This window comes from Panthera pardus, unplaced genomic scaffold (genome assembly GCF_024362965.1).
Source record: "Panthera pardus isolate Hobbes unplaced genomic scaffold, ASM2436296v1 HiC_scaffold_22, whole genome shotgun sequence".
NCBI classification, from domain to species: domain Eukaryota; kingdom Metazoa; phylum Chordata; class Mammalia; order Carnivora; family Felidae; genus Panthera; species Panthera pardus.
In genome coordinates, this window is record NW_026526788.1 from 32,104,206 (window position 1) to 32,124,464 (window position 20,259).

At 46.6% G+C, this 20,259-nt stretch overlaps 1 protein-coding gene and 1 non-coding gene across 2 annotated transcripts in view; one reads left to right on the top strand and one right to left on the bottom strand.

Moving 5' to 3' along the window:
* Nucleotides 1–20,259, bottom strand: part of PSAP (prosaposin) — a 32,999-nt gene that overhangs the window by 5,944 nt on the left and 6,796 nt on the right. Inside the window, exons 2-7 of the mRNA XM_019444460.2 lie at nt 10,035–10,168; nt 7,193–7,267; nt 6,499–6,624; nt 5,227–5,427; nt 4,526–4,669; nt 3,141–3,197 (exon numbers count right to left, since the gene is read on the bottom strand). Of these exons, the coding sequence (XP_019300005.1) occupies nt 3,141–3,197; nt 4,526–4,669; nt 5,227–5,427; nt 6,499–6,624; nt 7,193–7,267; nt 10,035–10,168 (737 nt within the window). The remainder of the gene's footprint in view (nt 1–3,140; nt 3,198–4,525; nt 4,670–5,226; nt 5,428–6,498; nt 6,625–7,192; nt 7,268–10,034; nt 10,169–20,259) is intronic.
* Nucleotides 8,526–8,631, top strand: LOC128772572 (U6 spliceosomal RNA). Its single transcript, XR_008416750.1, has one exon. It is a non-coding gene; the product is annotated as a U6 spliceosomal RNA (small nuclear RNA).

Genomic DNA, 20,259 nt, shown 5'->3' on the forward strand with positions numbered 1-20,259 from the left:
TCAATCCCCTTTCCCACCCAGACAGCAAACCACAGGGAACTTGTAATTTGGACATCTTGACCGTTTCACGATGATGATGGCCAAGAGTGAGGAAAGTATACACACTCTGTATCCTTTGTGAACCAAATGCAACCAGCAACAAGCTCTGGGCCTGACAGCGATTGCCTCCCACCACCAAACCATAAAGCGTCAGGACAGGACTGCTAAAACGAGCGGTTTTGCAGAAGAGCTAGACCGTGGCTGTTGTTCACCTTGTTTTAGTATCGAGAAGTCTTCAGAATTAAGATTGGGGAAGTCTGAAATGTATCCTAAATACCCTGTCTTTGGCACACTTTAAGTATGGGGAGAGAAACTAGAATGGGGCCAAAGACAAAGCAAGCTTTTTAGAAAAAAGACAAAGACTCAAGAGGTATGTGGCTGCTTTGTCTCAGATGAGCTCGGTTCTACTAACTCCCTGGGGCAACAAGTATTTCAGCCAAAGTACTCTCCCATGAGACTTCAAAATACCTTTGAAAAATCTTTATTCCTACAGAGAAATGCCAGTGCTCAGAAGGGGGTACTGCCTCAGTAAGAATGGTCTGGGGACTTGGTCCCCATATTATGCCACCAGTGGCCTGGCTCTTGAGCCATCTGATATGGTTCTAGGATCTGCAGGACCCCATCACCCAGAGGGGCAGAAGCCACAATCAAGAGACTGTTTCCAAGTCTCTGGATCCAACAGACAGGAATAGTCTGCTCACTATTTGCAAATGATTTGCTCATGCAGCAGAAGCATTTCTGAGGTGAAGAAAAACAGGACTAAAGACATGCAATGCCCTCAGTCATCACAGAAACAAGGTGTCCCACTGGAAGTCAGGCCTACAATTAAAGAAACAGTCATCTCCGGGGTCACCTATGGTTCCCCATCATCACATTGGCGGCATGCACATGGCCAGCTGGGTGCTGGTTTTTAACCAGAGTCCAAGCCCTGCTCGCTTCCTTTTCTGGCCCCTTGAAGGGGAGATGAGACCCCCCCAAATCACAGGGGAGAAATGCAGAAGCTCCCCCACCAGCCTACGTATTAACACAGGTCATGCCATTAAAAAAAAAAAAAAAAAAAAAATTGAGCAAAATTAACTACAAGAAGCAGCAGACCACTACTACAAGCAAATCCCCCATCACATACCTGATCCTGCTGTTGAACAAAAAAACAGGAAATCGGAGATGAAAATAAGAGAAAGGAAAGGACACAACAGTTAAGAAAAAATTAAAATAACAACGTCTGTTAACCAAGGTTGTAAGGATGTCACCAGAAGTTCAGGGGAAACCTTGCAGTCACAAATCAGCAACCTACCTTGTTCCTATTATTTCAGGGGGCACTGAAAGTTATTGTGGCCCTCAAGGGACAGAGCACACTGTCCAGCTTGTGTGTGCACTGTCCCCATGCTCCCACCACACCAAATCATGCTCAAAAACACAGGGCAACAGGTCCCAGGAAATGCCAGGTGATGAGGAGCTCTCCATCCTCAGGAGCCTCAGTCCACCATGCCTGCAAGGCCTTCCCCTCAGGTGGTAAGCAGCAAAGTGGGACAAGACACAGGAGTGCCCAAATCGGGGGTGTGTGCTGGAATATACACCCAGAGGGGTCAGGGGTCCTGAACCACACACCCTCTGCTGCCTCGGCCTCAGGGCGCCAAATGCCAGCCTGGAAGGCCGATCTGACAACAAATCAACAGTTAGTTCTCTCTACTAAGGGAGAAACGGGGATGTGCCTATCTAACTGGTAGGGTGCTCATCATGCTTTTGATCCCAAAAGCAAACCTCAAAGCAACCTAAACATCCAAAGGGGACTGGTTACATACATTATGTTCCACCCAAACAGGTTATGCAGCCACTTAAAAATCCTTTTGTACCAGAATGTTTAATGACCAATAAAACACATTTTTGAGCAAATAACTGTAAACTACAAAGTTTAAAGTACTATATAACCGTATGACCCCACTGCTATTTTTTTTTAAACCACAAATGATTTTTGATTTGGGATGTATTACACGTATTTTCAAAAAACATCTATGCAGTAAATCTTTTATCATGAGAAAATTTTACTATTTAGCTATGAGAAAGCACTTAACCAAATCAAGTCAAATCAAAGGCTTATTGATTTCCTCCTCTAGCTCCATGTCTTTGTAAGCTGCCTCTAAACTACTTTTAGAACAAGGCATGTTGTAATAATAATCCCAATGCCTGGCCGGGAGCCCTTGAGCAATTACAGCAGGGCCACAGAGTAAATCTTTCAGGCATTGCAGGCTGTGAGGTCTCAACTATTCAACTCTGTTGTTGCAGCACAAAATGGGATGAGCATCACTGAGACCCAGCAGAACTTTACAAAAACAGTGGTGGGCCACAGTTTGCGGACCCCTGGTTGGAGAACAAACTCAAGGACCCACACAGGTCAATCTCAACACAGTCAGAAAGTCAGCAGGATAGAGACAAAGTGCAACCCACCCCCTCAACTCCAGCAGCTTAGATCTCAGGAAGCCAGGGCATGTTCCCAATTTAAGAATACCATCACATCACCCTGATTCGTACAACAGTTTTCTGCGTGGAGCTAACTAGCTCATGTCCACGATCAAGATTTTCTACCTCTAGTAAGGGAGGGATGCCCATACCACCCAGAAGCATCAGAAGCAAGTGCAGGAGTTAGGAACTCAGGCAGCAGCTAGAGCTAACACTGCTGCAGAGTGCAGGACCAACTGTAGGAGGCGGGATTCCCCCGCACCTGCAGACTCCAGCTGCAACGTAGCAATTCTCAGCCCTGGCCTACCTACCAGAGCAGACTATTCCCACGGGCCCCAGGGTGAAAGGCAGATACCAGAAATCTGATGGCCAGCTCACATATGCACAGGCAAACAAATCACCAGGAAGCCATCAGGGCAGTCCTGGGGGTTGAGCTGCCTCAGCCTTCTCCCTGGCTGGGGAAGGTAAAGGGGAGGAGGTACTGAGTTGCAGGTAGAGAGTCTGCTGGTTGAAGAAGGTTCGTTTTGACCCAATTCGTTATCTGAAGGGAAAAAGGGAAAACTAAACCATGTAATTTTCAAAATCCTGAGAATCACGGAGTTTGAGACAAAGAATGCTAACAGGGAGCCTCCCCTGCCACCTACCATGTGCATCATCATCTGGACAGCAATGTCAGAATACTGGTTGATATAGTTCTTGCACTGAGGAGAGAGAAACAGGTTGTCAGTGACACTTAATTGCCGCAACGAGACACCAAAACCCCAGCATTTCCGACAATGTCAACAGGCAACTTATCAAGCAGTTTCCAAGAGGAGAGTCTTACAAACGTCTGAGATAAAAATGGCAATGTGCTTATCCTGTGCGTTACAGGAAAAGGTGTGCAAAAGGTGTTTTGAAAATGTGTCCCAAAGGCCCTTAGAGAAAAGGTCCTCCAATCTCCTTTTACAGCCCAAACTTGCCCCAAGGTCATACAGCAACTGCTCAGGAGCAATTCTGAACATGGCTACAAGACATGCCACTACAAATACGAAATGACTTTTCGAACCCATTCACACATTCCTAGACAAGGTTATAAAGTTAAAACCCAGCAGAACCAAGCTAGAATGATTTTCAGCACACCTACTTTCATACACATCTAGTTATTGCCTCTAGACCTTCACAGAATAGCCCTGGTCACACTGGGGCGCCTCCACAGTGAGGAAACCAAGGGAAACAGGGCAGCCCTCACACAGGGTTGAACTGGGAAACCAAGTCAGACTGTGATATGCAAAGATACTTCAATGAGGCCAAAAGACTCCTGACAGAAAAGAACCCAGAGCTCCCAGAACCAGCCATTCCTACCCAGGAAGGCTGCTCTAGATCCTAGACCCATGGAGTTATTACAACCAGCTTCCCTACATCCAGTCTAGCCAAGGTTGTTCGGTTGCTGGATACAAAACTAGCATTTTGGCTTTACGTGTCAATTTCATAGGCCCCTGGTTAAAGTGAACAGGGTCCAAGAAATGAAACCCCCTAAGAATCTAACAAAATGAGTTTCTTAGCCTGCAGGACTAATATTCAGCAAGGTAAGGAAAGCATCCCAGGTGCATCTGCTGTAAGACAGCCTGCAAGGCTTCCCAAGGACAACAAGCCCACTGGCTGTGGGGAAGGCACACCTACAGCTATGAATATGTAACAGCCAGGCTTCTAAAAACAGGGTTATAAAGGATTCTAATGTTCCTTATACATATGGTGACTGGGAGGGGAAAAAATTCTTCACAAAAGTGGTCTCCTTATACTACTTCATTCCAAATGTTTTGATACATATACAAATTCAAGTAACCAACAAAGCATTTAAGTACCCACCAACTATTCCCAGAAGGGAACAGGAGTTGTTTGAACAATCTCTTCCTCAAAGCCCTTGGGTTGGAACTTAAAATGGTACCTCAGGAATTGAATTTTTCTTGGCTCCCCCACTCCTATCTCCAGAGCCCAGAGCCCAGGTCCCAGGCCCAGGACATCCTCCAATGCATGAGGAGATAAGGCTCACCATGTCGGCCATGCCAGGCCCCAGGAGGTCACACTGCTCCTTGGCATGGTCCACCAAGGCCTCGACAAAGGTGGAGTTGGTCCTTACAGCATTCTGGATATCAGTCACCATCTGGATGCAGTCCTGGCAAACGTCCCCACCAGCCTACAGTGACAGGGGTTGATGGGTGGGTGGGAGGGGGTGTCAGGCTGGAAACACTGCTCCTATGATAACTAAGAGGATTCAAATTCCCAAGAGAATTTCCTTATGTGTTCATGACCACAGCACCAGTGACTTACTGAACAGTTGTAGGTTTTTAAAAGGTGTTTTGTTTTTTTTTAAGTAATGTCTACAACCATTGTAGGACTCGAATTCACAACCCCGAGATCAAGAGGTGTACGTACACTCCACCAACTGAGCCAGCCAGGCACTCCAGCTCTGTGTTTTCATAGGCTCTGAAATTATCGACAGGCTTATAATCAACTGCGCCCTGATTTCAATAAAATTTAATTGGAACAGAGAGAAGCCTTTGCATATTTTAAATACCCCAAGTTCTTCAGAACCTCCATGACACAACCATTTGAAAGGTGGCTCATCTAACTGCAAGATCAAATGAAGGAGTAAGTCCCCAGCTTGAGAACTACACACACGTACCGCCCCTCTCATGCCTCATCTCTAATCCGAAAGAACCGGGCCCTAAGTGGCTGGGCCTACTGCCTTACCTTCTGCTGGGGCTCGCTGTGGGGGCCGTCCTGAGGGTAGAGGAGGAGGGGGATGTTGGCCATGAAGGGAGCCACCACCTCAGCCACATCCAGTTCCGGGATCTTATTGGACTCCAGCTGTTTCTGGTGATTCAGTTCTGCCAGGTGCTTCTGAAGAGACTCACAGAGATTGAGGGCAGAGCACACTTCCCCAGGATGACTCTAGTGAGGAAAGAAGTCCAGCTGGAAATCCTCTCCCCAGAGGAAAACAAAACTGCCACCTGGTGCCTGAGTCCCTGTCCTTACCTCGTGGCCTGACTCACACACACAGGCCTCACTCACAGGTATTTCCAACAAAACCACCTGCTTCCCTCCCCACCTCCACTTTAGCAAATGGCTCCCCCAACCCCACTCCCAGCAGCTCAAGCCAGAAACCTAGAAGACATTCCTCACTCCTCCCTCTGTCCCTCCCTTCATCAGCAGGTCCAGTCCATTTCTCCTCTGAAACAGAACGTGTCTCTGTCCGCCTCCACTGCCCCATCACATCTCACACCAGACTGTCCTGCCAGCTTCCCCCCTTCTAACTCCCAATTGGTGGGACCTACACATTTAAAGAAGGCACCTATGATCACGTCCCGCCTCTGTCTCTCCTTGAACCCTCCAAGGACTTCCTGCCGCACTTGCAATCCTTAAATAGAGCCTAAAAGGCCTTGCATGGTGTGACCCTTGCTAGTCTTGCCAAAACCTTGGTCCAGTCTCAGGACCCTTCCGCCCCTCTGGCCCTGTTATTTGGGCACCTCTTCTTTCTTAGCGTCTTTCAAATTCCACAGACCCAGCTCCTTGTTTGTTGCTGAAAATCCAACAAGTAGCACACGGTTTATGCACAGCAGACGCTTATTTGAATGAAAGCAGAACACCCTGGTAGCTGAACCCACGAGTATATTCCCCGAATTATTCTTTGGGATAAAAATCACAGAAATGAAATGAATTGCATGCTCAAAGGGAGAGCTAAAGATCTGACAGGAGTTATCAAATGGGCACATATAAATGTGACACCACATTTACGATTTTACACATTTACAATTGAATCAGTTTACAATTCCTTCAGTATTCTGCAAGGTCCCATTTCCTGCACCCTTTCTGGGCCCAAGCCCTCTTGGAAGTCAGAACGGTAGAAACAAGCTATGGAGAAAATCCAAATCCATGAAAAGACTTTCCACTCTAACCACTCCATTCTGGTCCGGCACCTCCCCAGGCCCCGAAGTGCCCTCGAGTCTACTCTCCACCACGTACCATCTGTCCTTTAATCATGTCCAGGATGACTGGGAGGTAGGTGTCGACCATCTCCTTGCATGAGGCAGACAGGTTCTGGTTAGGTAGCCAGTCACAGGTCCTCTCCAAGTACACGAGGATCTCTTGCTAAAGGGATACAGACAAGGGCCAGATCAGGATGTGCATCTGCTCTGCCGACGACTGAGAGCACAGGCCCTCCACGGCTCCCAGCAAACGGCAGCCTCGGGGAAGAACCCTGGGAGGGAGCCAGCGGGCAGCCCTGGCTCCATCAGACAAACGGGCAAAAAGCAGACATTCCTCAAAATACAGCCACTCTGACTTGCAGTCTCCTGGGCATGGGGAATTTTGAGCAGAGATGGCCCAAACGGACCTACAGGTAGCGACCAGCAATACAAAAGCCCCCATCAAGCCTGGGCATTGAACACCTAGGCCAGGGTCAGCAAGCTAGAGCCCACAGTCTGTTTGTGTATAGCCTGTGGCCAAGGATGGTTTTTACATTTTTAAGGGATGGCGGCGGGGGGGGGGGGGGGGCTAAAAATCTATGTAACAGAAGTATGTGGCTCACAAGTTCTGAACTACTTCCTACCCGGGCCTTGACCACTCCTCATTAGACCCCCAGAACCACAGCTCTTTTAAGGAATGGGTGCACACGGCCACTGCTCACACGCGGTCACACACACTCATGGCAGCTCACCTCAGTGGCATTGTCTTTCAGCATGTCCCCAGCTGCAGTGATGACATCTTTGCATATATCACAGGGAAGGGATTTCTAAGAGGAAAGAACATGAGGGAGAGAGATCTGTGTTTGTAGGATGTAACCCATGCTGTACACAGCTAAAAAGGCCTCTGGGCCTCTGTCCTGTTATATCTAACCAGGGGTGTCTCACACACCAGCACATCCCGGTTCCCCAACCTAGACGAGAAGCACAGGGACGCCCCGGGGAAGGATCAGGCAGGACTGCCCAGAGCACTCTGTGCTTCTACAAGACAAATACCCTTTTCCTGTGCCCTCTGCCCCTCAGCACCTTACTCGGCACACACGGCACAGGCCAAATTTCACATTATTGCTCACAATAGCTCTGGGAAGAAACTGAGGCTCAGGAAGGTAAAAACGCAAGCAGCAGAAATCAGACAAAACCTGTCACCTGGGAGCAACATCATTAGCACAGAGTGAAAGGGGCGGGGCGTGTGCAAAGAAGCAAGCCCAGCCGACACCAGCACGGATCCCTGCACTCTATCTACCTTCCACCTCCCAGGCGCTATGCTCAAGTAGAAGCCACATCGCCACCCCAGACCTTCGAAACATCCCACCGGCCTTCTGATAAGCCTGGGCACCTAGGGCCTCACATGGCCCAGGACATGGAAATTCTATTTGGTTCTCAAAGGCTGTAAGGAACTCCCTTCTTGAAGTCAACTGATTTTCAACCCACGAAGAGGGAAGGAACTAACATGTCTGGGTGAGAAACACCTGGGATTGACTCAGCTGCACTTAAAGAAATCAGTTTGAACCTTTGGACCGAAGGCTAATACTGTGCATGGGGCCATCCAAGAGAGACTCCGGCCCCCAGGAGACTGTCCTAGCAAAAGAGAAAGAGTTAAAGTCCTCCCTTGACACACTGAATTTGAAAAGAGGAAGCCATTTGAAAAACAAGATGAGAAGCAAATTAGAAACCAAATCAGAAAGTAATTTTGGCCACAGAGGATAGTGTTCCAGTGAATTCAGAAACGATTTCTGCAAGGACAGCGTTTTAATTGCTCTTCTCTTAATGAAGCAGCACTAGTAGCTGCTCATGACAGGTTTTAGACGTGGAACTCCACGCAGTCAAACGTGGCCCGCACCACAGGAGATGGCACGTCCCGGAGCCAGCCGCAAGCATGTTGTGCAGCAACGGATACACAGCCAGCAAAGCTCAGGCGTCTCCTGAGAGGGCTTAGGTCCCACACAGAATGCACTTGAGCACGCCCCATGAGAACCCTACATTAATATGCTCTGTTTAACACCGTTTAGATGAAAACTCCATAGCATCGTGCTCACTTCAGCAGCACATATGCTGAAATTGGAACAATGCAGAAAAGATTAGCATGGCCCCTGCACAAGAGGACACATAAATTCACGGGAGTCTTCCATTTAAAAACAACAACCAAAAAAAACATCAAGGGGACAAAAAAATCTATAGCAGCTGAAGAAATTTCTGTGATAATGGAAATAATCTAAAATTTTCAGTATCCAATAGAGAAACTAGCCCCATGTGGCTACTGAGCACCAGAAAAGAGGCTAATACCAATGAAAAACCACTTCTAATTAATTATTTACTTTTAAATGTTTTATTTTTGAGAGAGAGTTCACACATGAGCAGGGGAGGAGCAGAGAACAAGAGGGACAGAGGATCTAAAACAGGCTCCATGGGACAGCTGACAGCAGTGAGACCGATGAGGGACTCGAACTCACAAACCGCGAGATCATGACCTGAGCTAAAGTCAGACCCTCAACCAACAGAGCCACCCAGGCACCCCTGAAATTTTAACTTAAACTCAAATAGTCACACATGGCTAATGTCTACCTTACTGAACAGCACAAGTGAAATGCAACACTTTTGTTTTAAGTATAAAGAAATGCAGAGATAACTTATCCACATGTACAGCAAAGCTAGCAACAGCAGCAGACACCCATCTTATTTAGGAGCTTGATGTCCACTCTTCCTTTAAACACAATTACTTACTTGAGCTTTCTTAAGGATAACAGTACACTGCAGGATATAAACAACATATACAAAATGGATTTTTAAAATGACCCACTGACTCACAGATAAGCATGTTAGGCAATCATGTTGCAATATAAACATATCTAATCAGTATATGTTGCCCCTTAATTTTACCATGTTATAGGTCAATTATCTCAAAAAGCTGGGGGAAAAAAATTTTTTTAAGCTGGATAAAAATAAATTTTCTCTCTCTCTCTCTCTCACACACACACACACACACACACACACACACACACCCCAGCAGATTCTTTTCCAGTGTGGCTATAGCTAAAAATAAAATTTTAAATCACTACTAAGCTTGAGGGTCTGAATCTATGATCTGCCTGTCTGAGAGAGAGAGAGAGAAAACACCAAAAAGTGGGGAAGGATTTGAAAAGCTTAGCATTTACTTATTTGGATGACCAAGGATGGAGCTGTGTCCGTGGCACCCCGCCTGGGGAATGGAGGCTGTGAGCCGGCCGGCCCCTCATTGGGAGCAGATGCGTGGGGCGCACACAGAGGCCCAGAAAGCAGCACGGCGCGCACACAGAGCTGGCCACGGGCGGACCTCATCCTCTCACTGCCACCAGCAGATTGAGTGACCCTGGGGGAGCAGAACTAAACCTCTCTAAGTCCACTGTGTGGAAAATGGATCCACCTGCAACGGGTCCTGCCTCCTTCGCAGGGTCCCCGAGAGGAACAAACCAAACGAGGCAAAAAAAAAAAAAAAGCCTTGAAAATGGCAGCAGCTACAGCTGATACGAAAAGACCCAGCACAGTAGCAACGGCACTCACCACCGTCGGCTTGTTCCAGACGGTCTGCAGGCAGTGCTTCACGGCCCCGCACTCAGCCGCCGTCTTCACGTTCTGGCACCACACTGCCGAGCCTCTGGTGCATTCTTTCAGTCCTAGGACAGGGCTGGCTAGAGCTGAAAGACAAACGACCATGAGAAGGTGGCCCCCCTCTCTCACCCACCCAGGGTGAAGGACTAGCCTGGGCACAGAGCTGGAGAGCAGGGCACGCAAACCACACGGCACCACTGGGTCCAGGCGAGACGCTGTGTGACCATCTAGGTCAGTCTAAGTCAAGGGCTGGGAGGGACTAATTTATCTGGTTTGCTTTTCTCCTCTCAAACTATTGTATTTTTAGTTTATTTATTCTGAGAGAAAAGAGAGGGAGGGAGGGAGGGAGAACACGCACAGGGGAGCGGCACTGAGAGGGAGACACAGAATCCGAAGCAAGCTCCAGGCTGTCAACATGGAGCCTGACACGGGGCTCGAACTCACGAACCATGAAATCATGACCTGAGCCGAGGTCAGATGCTCAACCGACTAAGCCACCTTGACACCTCTCCCCTCAAACTATTTCTAAACAGTATCAGGCCTTTTAATCTTTATAACTTTAGTTTTTTTCCATGCAGTAATAAAAGGAATCACAGGATTTAATTATAGAAAGAAATATAGAATGAAAAAGTTTTTTTTTTTTTAATCTGTGGGGGAAATAAGATTCATATCCTTATTACAAAAAAACAATGACTCTTAATGTTCTAGAAGAAGAGCCCTTTTATAAATCTAACTTTGTGCATATTCGCACATAAACAAGTTTACTAACAAAGAAAACTACATAATCCGCTTTGGTATCAGTGAACACATGTGCACTCAACACCAGGTGCATAAAACGACATTACTTCTGTTGTGGTAATGAAAAAAACGCTCAGGCAGAAGTCACATGCACAGAAATGAAATTAGGGGAAAATTCAAGAAAGGTACAACATCACCCAGGACCAAAGAAACCCACGCTACAGCAGGAAGGTGCCATATTTTAAAAGTTAAATCAGCCAATGGAGGGAAAAAGTGACAATTTTGTAGTAAAAGATGCATTTGTAAGGCTGGTAAGTGTGACCGCTAAGGACTTAATATATGAACGTATTTCAAAAACTGGAAAAATAAAATCCCTCTTCAAAAAGTAATCCACTTCTAGAAATACATTTTAAGGACATACAGCAATCCAGGAGGCAAAATGTGATAGGCATAAATATATTTATTAAGTGTAATTCACAATACTAAAAAACTAGATGTAACCTGAAAAAACTGTATAGCTGTTAAATAGAAAAATGGTATAATATATCAAAAAGGAAAAATTCAAGTATACCTATATTTCTTAATACAGGTCTACAGCAGCCTTCACTTTGGAACAACCTCACCTCTACCAAACAATTCAACTAGAAAAGAATAGAATCTATGAGGCTACACAAAGATGGATGATGGTGCAGGAGGCCGACCCCAGCAAATACCCACCTCCCCCTGTACACAGGAAACACATGGCCCAAGACTGAGAAGGAAATCCCAGAGCCACCTACAAAGTACCTCGAGAACCTCAGGAGTCATGCGGCACTTTGCTTCAATTTGTGAGCCCAATGAGAAGGCACAGTGAATTCTACAGACATGTAACACACAGTACACAAAGAATGCCTGTTGGTGGTAGGTACTCTCCCTCCAGGGGAGGGAAGACAATGAAATGCTATCATTACGAGCTTTTCAACCAAAGCTATATTCCACAAACAATTCACACAAAGACTGAGTCACAGGTGTCCAAAAAGCTCAAGCCAGATTATCTGCACCCTTTCAGACACCAGCAAGTGAATGATTCATCTCCTGCCCAGGTGATAGCCTTCAATGCCCCTTGGCGGCAAAAATCACATCCATAACCAGTCGACGAACCCAACAGAACTAGCCGCATTCCAAGTGCAAGTTGGCTTGGACTCTGGTTTCCAGAGGAAAACATGCACCGGATTCAAAACAGTACACACGAATCCCCAGATGGTTCACAGATGTTTAGTACCTATAAAGTAGCCAAGCTAGGCTGGGGCCAGTCCTCAGCTGTAGGTCTGGGCAAAGGGGAGGGGGCGTTAACTGTGTCACAAGGGTCAAGGCTCTGAGAAGTGTGGCAGTCAGAGACAGCACACGGAGCCAGCAGGTCCCAGCAGAACCTCCCACGCTCCTTCCAGGCACTGGGCCCTGGGGAATCCTGAAAACGCCCAAGACAGACAAACTGGTTCTACCTCTAACTGGGAGAAGAAAGCCGGAAAAATAACAGGAAGCTACAAAATGAGTCTCTAGGCAAAGGAATGCACAGTGATACACAGGGAAGCCAGAAAGAGGTTGGACATCAGCACACCAGAGCCAGACAGGATTAAGAAAGGCAAGGCCAGTGAGCAGTCCTCCCCACAGAAGCCCTGACCACCACCCTCTATTCTCACAGACGCAGTCACAGAGAACTCTGATCCAGGGGGGTTTCTCCAACCATCCCGACCAGGAATTGGCTTCAAGGGCCAAAATCTATCAGGCTTCAAGAACCGGATGCACTATCACAGGCCCAAGAGGCAAGAATAAGTTGTAGCTTATTTATTCCTTCTAGGAACTGGAAACAGTAACCATTTTCAATAACGACTTTGTTACCAGTTTGGGCCAAACTCTTCTGGACTAAAAAGAACCTCGGGCAGCTGGTTATCTTAGATTTGTCCAGCTAACAAATCACAAGTCATTCCCCAATCTCCACCGTTACTCTTACCTAATAGCCCACCTCAGGACTTTCAGAAGTATAAGGTATGCGTGCGTATGCTACCAAATCTGGGAGGCCTATCAAGTCATCAAAATCAAGCCTAAAAAAAGATTTCATGGACACCGGGAAATGAAACTGAACTCCCAGCTGGGAATTAAATTCTCAGTAGGACGTTCCCATGTCCCTCCAACAGAAAGCCCAAGTTTTTAAAAGTGCGTATTTTTATAAAAACAGTCTGTGGTATACAACGAATGTGATGTCCTAAAATGACCCAAGCTACGTTCACAACCGTGCGTCCTCAGGACGGCTACCGTGAGGCTAAGACGCAAGCGTGGGTGATGCCGATCCCAGTGAGCTACCTGCTGAGGTTCGGGCGCTTATTTCAGGAGCTGATCCCCTGTGAGGGAACCAAAGGGTGGGTCAGAACATCGTGAGACACGAATCCTTTTCCCGGAAATTATATTTGTATACGAAAGCCTCACACCATTTCAGGGAGCTCTCAGGCATCTCTCAGGGAGATCCCAGCTATGGACCGAAGGGCCGTAAAGACAAGCCTGGTTTTTCGCTACCCAAGCGGGAAGACGATCAGACTCCCCTGACTGGGAAGACAGTGGCACTCCGGCAGAACAAAGTGGGGAGACAGGCTCTGTGACCCCACGTGAGAGGCACGGACACCCAAAGGGAGAAACAAAAAACAAACACAAGGAACGAGGTCCCTGGGGCAGCAAAATTACTGGGGAGCTGGAGGAGGCTTCTTCACAATGACATTTGTGAAGGGGCCCCTGACGAAAGAGAGACAAAAGACCGGCTGAGAGGGGATGGCTGAGAGGGGATTGCTGAGAGGGGATTCCCGAACGTACCAAGGGAGAGAAACCTCCTCTGTCTCTTCAGAAGCCAGCCTGCAAAGACAGACCTCAGGCCCGGTAAGAGGGCCTCCGCCGGCAGGCTCGCACCCGTGTGAAAGAAAGCTCACCCTGTGGGCTACAGCTCCCGCCAGGGTCTTAACCCAGGGGCGATGTGGCAGAACTGAAAAAGAGGTGGGAGATTCAGACGATGGGGCACCTAACTGGAATGGAAAGCGATTACCAATGTTCCAAGTAAGAAGTGGTAGCAGCGGGGCTGAGAGAGGAGCCAACAGAGAGATCCCTACAGAACAGACAGCCAGGAAGATGACACTCCGTGTAAAACTTAAACATGGAGAGCAAGGGCCAAAAGCACAAGGATGGAGGTGGTGGTCAGAAGCTGCAGCTGCGGGCCCACTGACAGGCTCAGGCCTGTGTGCTCTGCTTCCCAGAAGACAGGGACAAGTTCGGCAGGTCAGGAAGGCGGGGGCACGTGACACCACTCCCGAATCCCCTAGAAGACTGCAGGTGCTTGGGTGGGAGAATGTTTCCAAGAAACAGTCACCTTCAGAGGGAAAGGGCACCTTCCAGCGATCACACGAGAGCGGATCTGCTCTGTGCGGTTTCGGACCCAGACCTCAGAGCAATAAAGAGGTTAAGAGAAGCAGACCACAGCTCGAGATAGGGGACACCCACAGGGTTACAAAATGGGAATGGGATGCCTCGTTAGGTGATGACCTGTCCGAAAGCAGAAGCAACCAAGCAGAAACCAAATACCCAACCTACAAGGAATTCTGTGTAAGAGAAATTCTGAGTGGAGAGCAGGGCTAAGTCCTTTGGGGCTACACGTCTTCACTCTTGTAAAATGAGGCAAATGACCTTTTCAGTGTTTACACATAAGCAATACATAAAAATCACCGTAAACCACTTTCTTATCAGTTATTTCTCAAAATGTGTTCCCAGCAAAGCCTTCATCTCTATTCTGTCTCCCACACTCTGCCCCCAAATACCAACTTTCTTCTCTACACCTAGTTTTTTTTGGTGTTGTTGTTTTTAATGTTTATTGTTGAGTGAGAGACAGAGTGCAAGCGGGGGAGGGGCAGAGACAGAGGGAGACAGAATCCGAAGCAGGCTCCAGGCTCTGAGCCGTCAGCACAGAGCCCTACGCGGGGCTCGAACTCACAGACCATGAGATCACGCCTGAGCTGAAGTTGGCACTTAACCCACTGAGCCACCCAGGCGATCCCCAACTTTCTTCTCTTGAGGCAATATGCTGAACTCTAAGAAAGTTCTTAGAATGTGTGCCTGGCCCACTGGAGAGTTCTGATTAAATGTGTCCTATTAAGACACAAACACTCCTGAGGACAAACAAGCACTACCTCTCTCAGCTCCAAGGCCTGCCATTTGAGCCCTCAAAGACAAAAGGCTAGTACACTGAAATTAGAGAAATTATCACTTCAGAGACACTAAAACCCTACAGGCAAGTTCCATTTCATTAAGGAAAGACAGGCTTTGTCTTAAGACACAAGATTTCCATTGTATTTTCTCAGCAAAGGGATGGGTGCACTCTGTTCCCTTTTTACTCCCCAGGCCTAGAAGGAAATAGACATGTTCTAAACAATTCCACATGTAGGTCATTTATAAAAAATAGGCTACAATGGAATTTTACTGTATTGAGAATGGCTGCCATGAGCTACACCAGAAATGGGCTCTGCGGCAGCTCTTGAGTCTAGATCTAGACAAAAAAACCTTAGTGGGCCTGGAAGGCAGAGAGAACTCACTAGAGCCACATGTGTTTTAGGTGTGATGGCTTCTTACAAAAAGAAAAGTAAATTTTGAAGCTTAGAAAGCGAGACATCTAAGGTAACTGACATCACCATCTAAATTAAATGTTTTTCAAATGTGGGATACTAAAATCAAGATCTTCCTCAAGTCCCTCCCAGATGACCTTCAGCAAATCAGTCTCCTGAGCTTGTTCATCTACAAAATGAAGACGCAACTACTGGAGTCACTGAACTGCTGCTGAGAATCAAGATGACATCGTTGTTACGCGTTTTCAACGACCAGAATACATCTCTCAGCCACCATGCCTTCACCATCATCTCTCTGGCATTTTAATTTATCCGCAGAACTGAACTCCCCTCCCACACTGGCTTTGAAATCAGTCAAGGGTTCAGATCATGGCTCCACCAATTCTAGTCAGGCGACCTTAAGACTTCAGTCTTCCAATCTGCAAAACGGGCCTATTGCTAGTACTCCCAGGAGTTTGTGAAAATTAACCAGTAACTGTAAAACACGGAGCTAGCATGCTACAGGAGTGCAGTAAGCGCTATCAGCATCATCAACATCACCTACAGTAGCAACAGCAGGATCTCTGATCCACTACCTCACCCCAAATGGTTGCTCCCACAAACAGTAGAATCCAGGCTGTTCTGTTTACTCTGCAACTCATCAAGTAATTAACTGGCAGCTCGAAGACCTAAAGAGTTGCATCCCCAAACCTCAGAAGCTGTTGGTTAGTCACAAAGAGTAAAACAGGCTCCACTATAAGCAGCCCAGGAGTTGATACTACCTACGTATGTGCTAGAAAAGAAGTTTTGCATGAGCAAGAATGAGAGGTGCCCAGTGGGTTGAGCGTCCGATTTCGGCTCAGGTCATGAACTCACGTTTCATGAGTTCAAGCCCCACGTCGGGCTATGTACTGACAGCTCGGAGCCTGGAGCCTGCTTCAGATTCTGTGTCTCCCCCTCTCTCTGCCCCTCCCCTGCTCGCACCCTTTCTCAAAAATAAAGATTAAAAAAATAATAACAAATGTAAAAAAAAAAAAAAAGAAAACAAAAGCACCCTTGAAGCCTGTACTTTTCTGGAAGGGTGAGGAGGCAATAAGACAACATAATCACTGCCCTCAGCGGTGGTGTCCACTAAAAGCCAAGACCTGGACAAGTACTTTCACCACAATCTCCAAAATATGAGGGAAGAGCACCCCTTTCTCAGGAATTCTGTGAAAATCAATGAGAAAGTAGAGAAAGGACCGAGAGTGCCTGGTTCCTACGAAGCTCAGTTAATTGTACCTAACTGTTCATGATAGTGGACTTGAGGGAAAGAGCCACCAACAGAAGGCATTCACGTTCTAATTTTTATATTGTGGTATAATTTTCTCCCAGGTTACCTTCAAAGGCAGAAAAAAAGCTAAACCACCAGTTTCAGGGAACAATTACTGCCCAATGTGGCAGAAACTGAAACTATATTCCACAGGGTTAATGAGACTCAAACTATCAGGAAGTTTAAAGCTTGTTTTTCAAAGCCCTGTTGCTCCCAAATCAGCTGTTGTTTCTTTTTCAAACCCCACTAACAAATCCACTAGCTATCCCTGCAGAGGCCTGAGCTGAAGGTCACTGGTAAGGTTCCAGCCAATGAACAAGCAAGCCCTGCATTCCCTACCAGTGATAAGGAGCCCAAGACCTCATCCAGTTTATCCGGGCTCTTGGAGCATGCACATAGCCCCTCTCCTTGTCCTAAAAGGACCTCCTGATGTCAGGACTCCAACTTTGCCCTATTTTATGTCTTCACCCTAAAATGAACATGAACAATAGTAAGTTTCATGTATGTTTGCTCAATGCACATGCTCCATCTTTCCTCATCAATAGTCATGAGTTCCACCCCCCTCTTTTCATCAATATATATGTAATCTCAACCCCTATAATTATAAAAAAAAAAAAAAAAAACTTGTTCTCTGCCCCTTCAGAGAGGCGGATTTGAGGCCTGCACTCCCATCTCCTTGGCTGGCTGGCTCTCAAATAAAGCCTTCCCTTGCTGCACACCTGAGGTCTCAGTGATTGGCTCTGTTGCATATGCAACAGATGAACTTGGGTTTGGTTACAAGACCACAAATTACTCCTTATGTCCATTCTCCACTCCTTCCAGAGAACCATGTTAGCTATAGACATGCCTGCCAAGATTTAAAAACTACAAGATTAAAAACTACATTTCCCAGTCTCCCTGGCGGCAGGGTCTGGACAGGAAACCACATTCTGGCTAATGAGATGTTAGCAGAGGTATCACATCTTTAAAGGCAAGTGTGATGGCTGGATCTTTAGCACTCGTGATGGACATTAAGAAAGGGACTAAGTCTGAGTTCTTCTGGAAGTAGAACCACAACACTGCCTGGCTCCTGAACTTCCTGTGGAAGGACAGGGACAGTTCTATCACATTTAAGCCACTATTATTCTAGCTCTCTGTGGTCTGCAGTCAAACCTAAGCCTAACTAAATACCAGCTTAATCTATTTTATTCACCAGAATAGTCCCCAAATAACAAGTCTTTTATAAGGCTTACCTCCACTGAGGATATTTAAAAGCCCACATACACAATGTAATTACCAAAGATTTTCAAAAACATTCTCAGAAAGAACGGGATGACCTTTCCTAGAAGGTATATTTTATAAGCTCTATGTGTTAAAACAATCAGCCTTATTATTTTAGCCATCGTTTTTCCTTGTAAATATCTTAAGTAGCATATGCTAAATACTGTTTGGAGTCTAGTTGCCCAAAAAAAGGATAACAGAAAATACAAGCAGCTTCCCAGCACCAACAATCAGTGCATACATTCCACAGGGCAATGGATCTGCTGCCTGGCTAATTTAACACCATGGCAACAGGCAGGCTGCTAGGAAACCAAGAAAGACTAACCCCGGGAGGGCCAGCATCTACCGCAGGTTCCCTCCATTCAAACATTTCCCAGAAGAATTCACGCACTTAGATCCCCTAAGAGCAGGACATAAACGCACTCAACACTGACTACTCCAGCAAAAGGCTGGTGTCACAAATACCTTCTATGGCAAAGAGCACTTGTCTCTTCTTTGCAGGATCCTGCTTTTGGAAACATTCTGATGAGAAGAATAAAAAACACTGCCCATTTAATCACTCAGAAGAGCATATGCTCAGAGGCAACCTGCCTTGATCTGAAGAAGGTCCAAATATTCCTCTTACCACAAAAAGAAATCCGTGGCAATAAAGGTCTCAAGGTCGCCTGGCTGACATCCCATCACCTCTGGCCCCAATAAGCTATTATTCCTGTTATGTAAGACAAGGTTCTTTCTTCCCTGCTTCTCCTCTCCCTCCTTAGTTTTTCCCTCTTCTTGTTCCTTCACTCTTCTCATAAGTGAGATCATTCCAGGGCAAAAAAACTGATCTCCATGGAGAAGGCAATAGAGTCCTCGGGTAAATTAGCTTGTGCAGTGATAACTGAGACACCGAGGGACAAGAACGCAATCCTCTTAGATTACACAAGAGTGATACAAGTGGCATAATTAATTTTGGGAAGGGAAATTCCTATCTAGTTCATTCAAGAGCACTCCAATCCAACAAACTGCTAGCAAAGCTCTTCTTCCAAAGCGTCAATCTATCAGCTGATGATCAGAGATGAAAGTAAATCACCTTAGATAAGATGCTGACACCAGTGGACCGTGAAGAAATGAGCCCCTGGCAGGACCGCCTAGGATCCGGTCAGGTGAACGGGTACAGGCGGAGGTCAGCGGCACATCTACACGGCTCTAGACCCGGCCCAGGTGTGCAGAGGAGTCGATTCAGTCAGCCAGAAGCCGGCATGGGCTCTACCTCAGCCCTGCTGACAGGCTGGGTGGTCTCTCCACATCCGTAGAAGACGGTAATATGCTAAGAAAGATTTCACGCGAGCCCCACTAATAAGGAAACTCAGTGTTCCGGGCTTGTCCCACACGATCAACTAAAAAATCGCAGATACGTGCGTGTCAGCTATAAATGTAACTCTGACTTACCTTAGTTAATGCTCTATAGGAATACCACCCTTCAGCCTTTCATCTGAAGGGCCGAAACCTAAACTTCAGTCCATGGCACAGATAAGAACAGAACGGTAGAATGCCCTAGCACTCTGATTTCGTTGCTCTTACCTCACAGGTCTGTTGTGAGGATTAAATCAGTGTTAGGCAAAAAGCACTTTAAAAAGTACTGGGTACACAATAAACCCTCCGTGTTAGTTACGATGCCTGTAGTTCCTGCAAATCAACTATTACCAGTAGTTCTCAAAGTATGGTCCAGAGAACCCTGAGGGTCCCAGAGATTTCCTCAGGGGGTCTGTGAGGTCAAAATTCTCCTAACAGTAATAACACCAAGGTGTTAGTTGCCTTTTTCACTCATTCGTTCCCAAATGCGCAGTGGAGTCTTTCCGGAGGCAGCAGACTGAATGCAGAGGCAGCACAGAATCCTGTCAGGTGTTTGAAAAAAACACTGCAAAATTGTAGAACAAGCCATTCTCTCACTAAATATATTTGTGTTTAAGAAAAGTTATTTTTCATGAAAATTATATTAACACAGGTTAATGGGTTTATCATTTGTAAAGGATTATTTTTTTAAATTGCCAGCTTAATTTGTAAGACGGTAATATTGAAAGCTGCAGCCCACATCAACAAAAGCTCTTTGGGGTCCGTCCATAACTCGCAAGTATACAGGGACACGGAGACCAAAAGCTTGAGAGCCACCGCTTACAACAACCCATATCTGGAACCCAGAGCAAGGGAAAGAACTTCTCAAATTATGGCTGGTTCCCTTTTCAGATTTACCTCAAATCACAGCCACCACAGG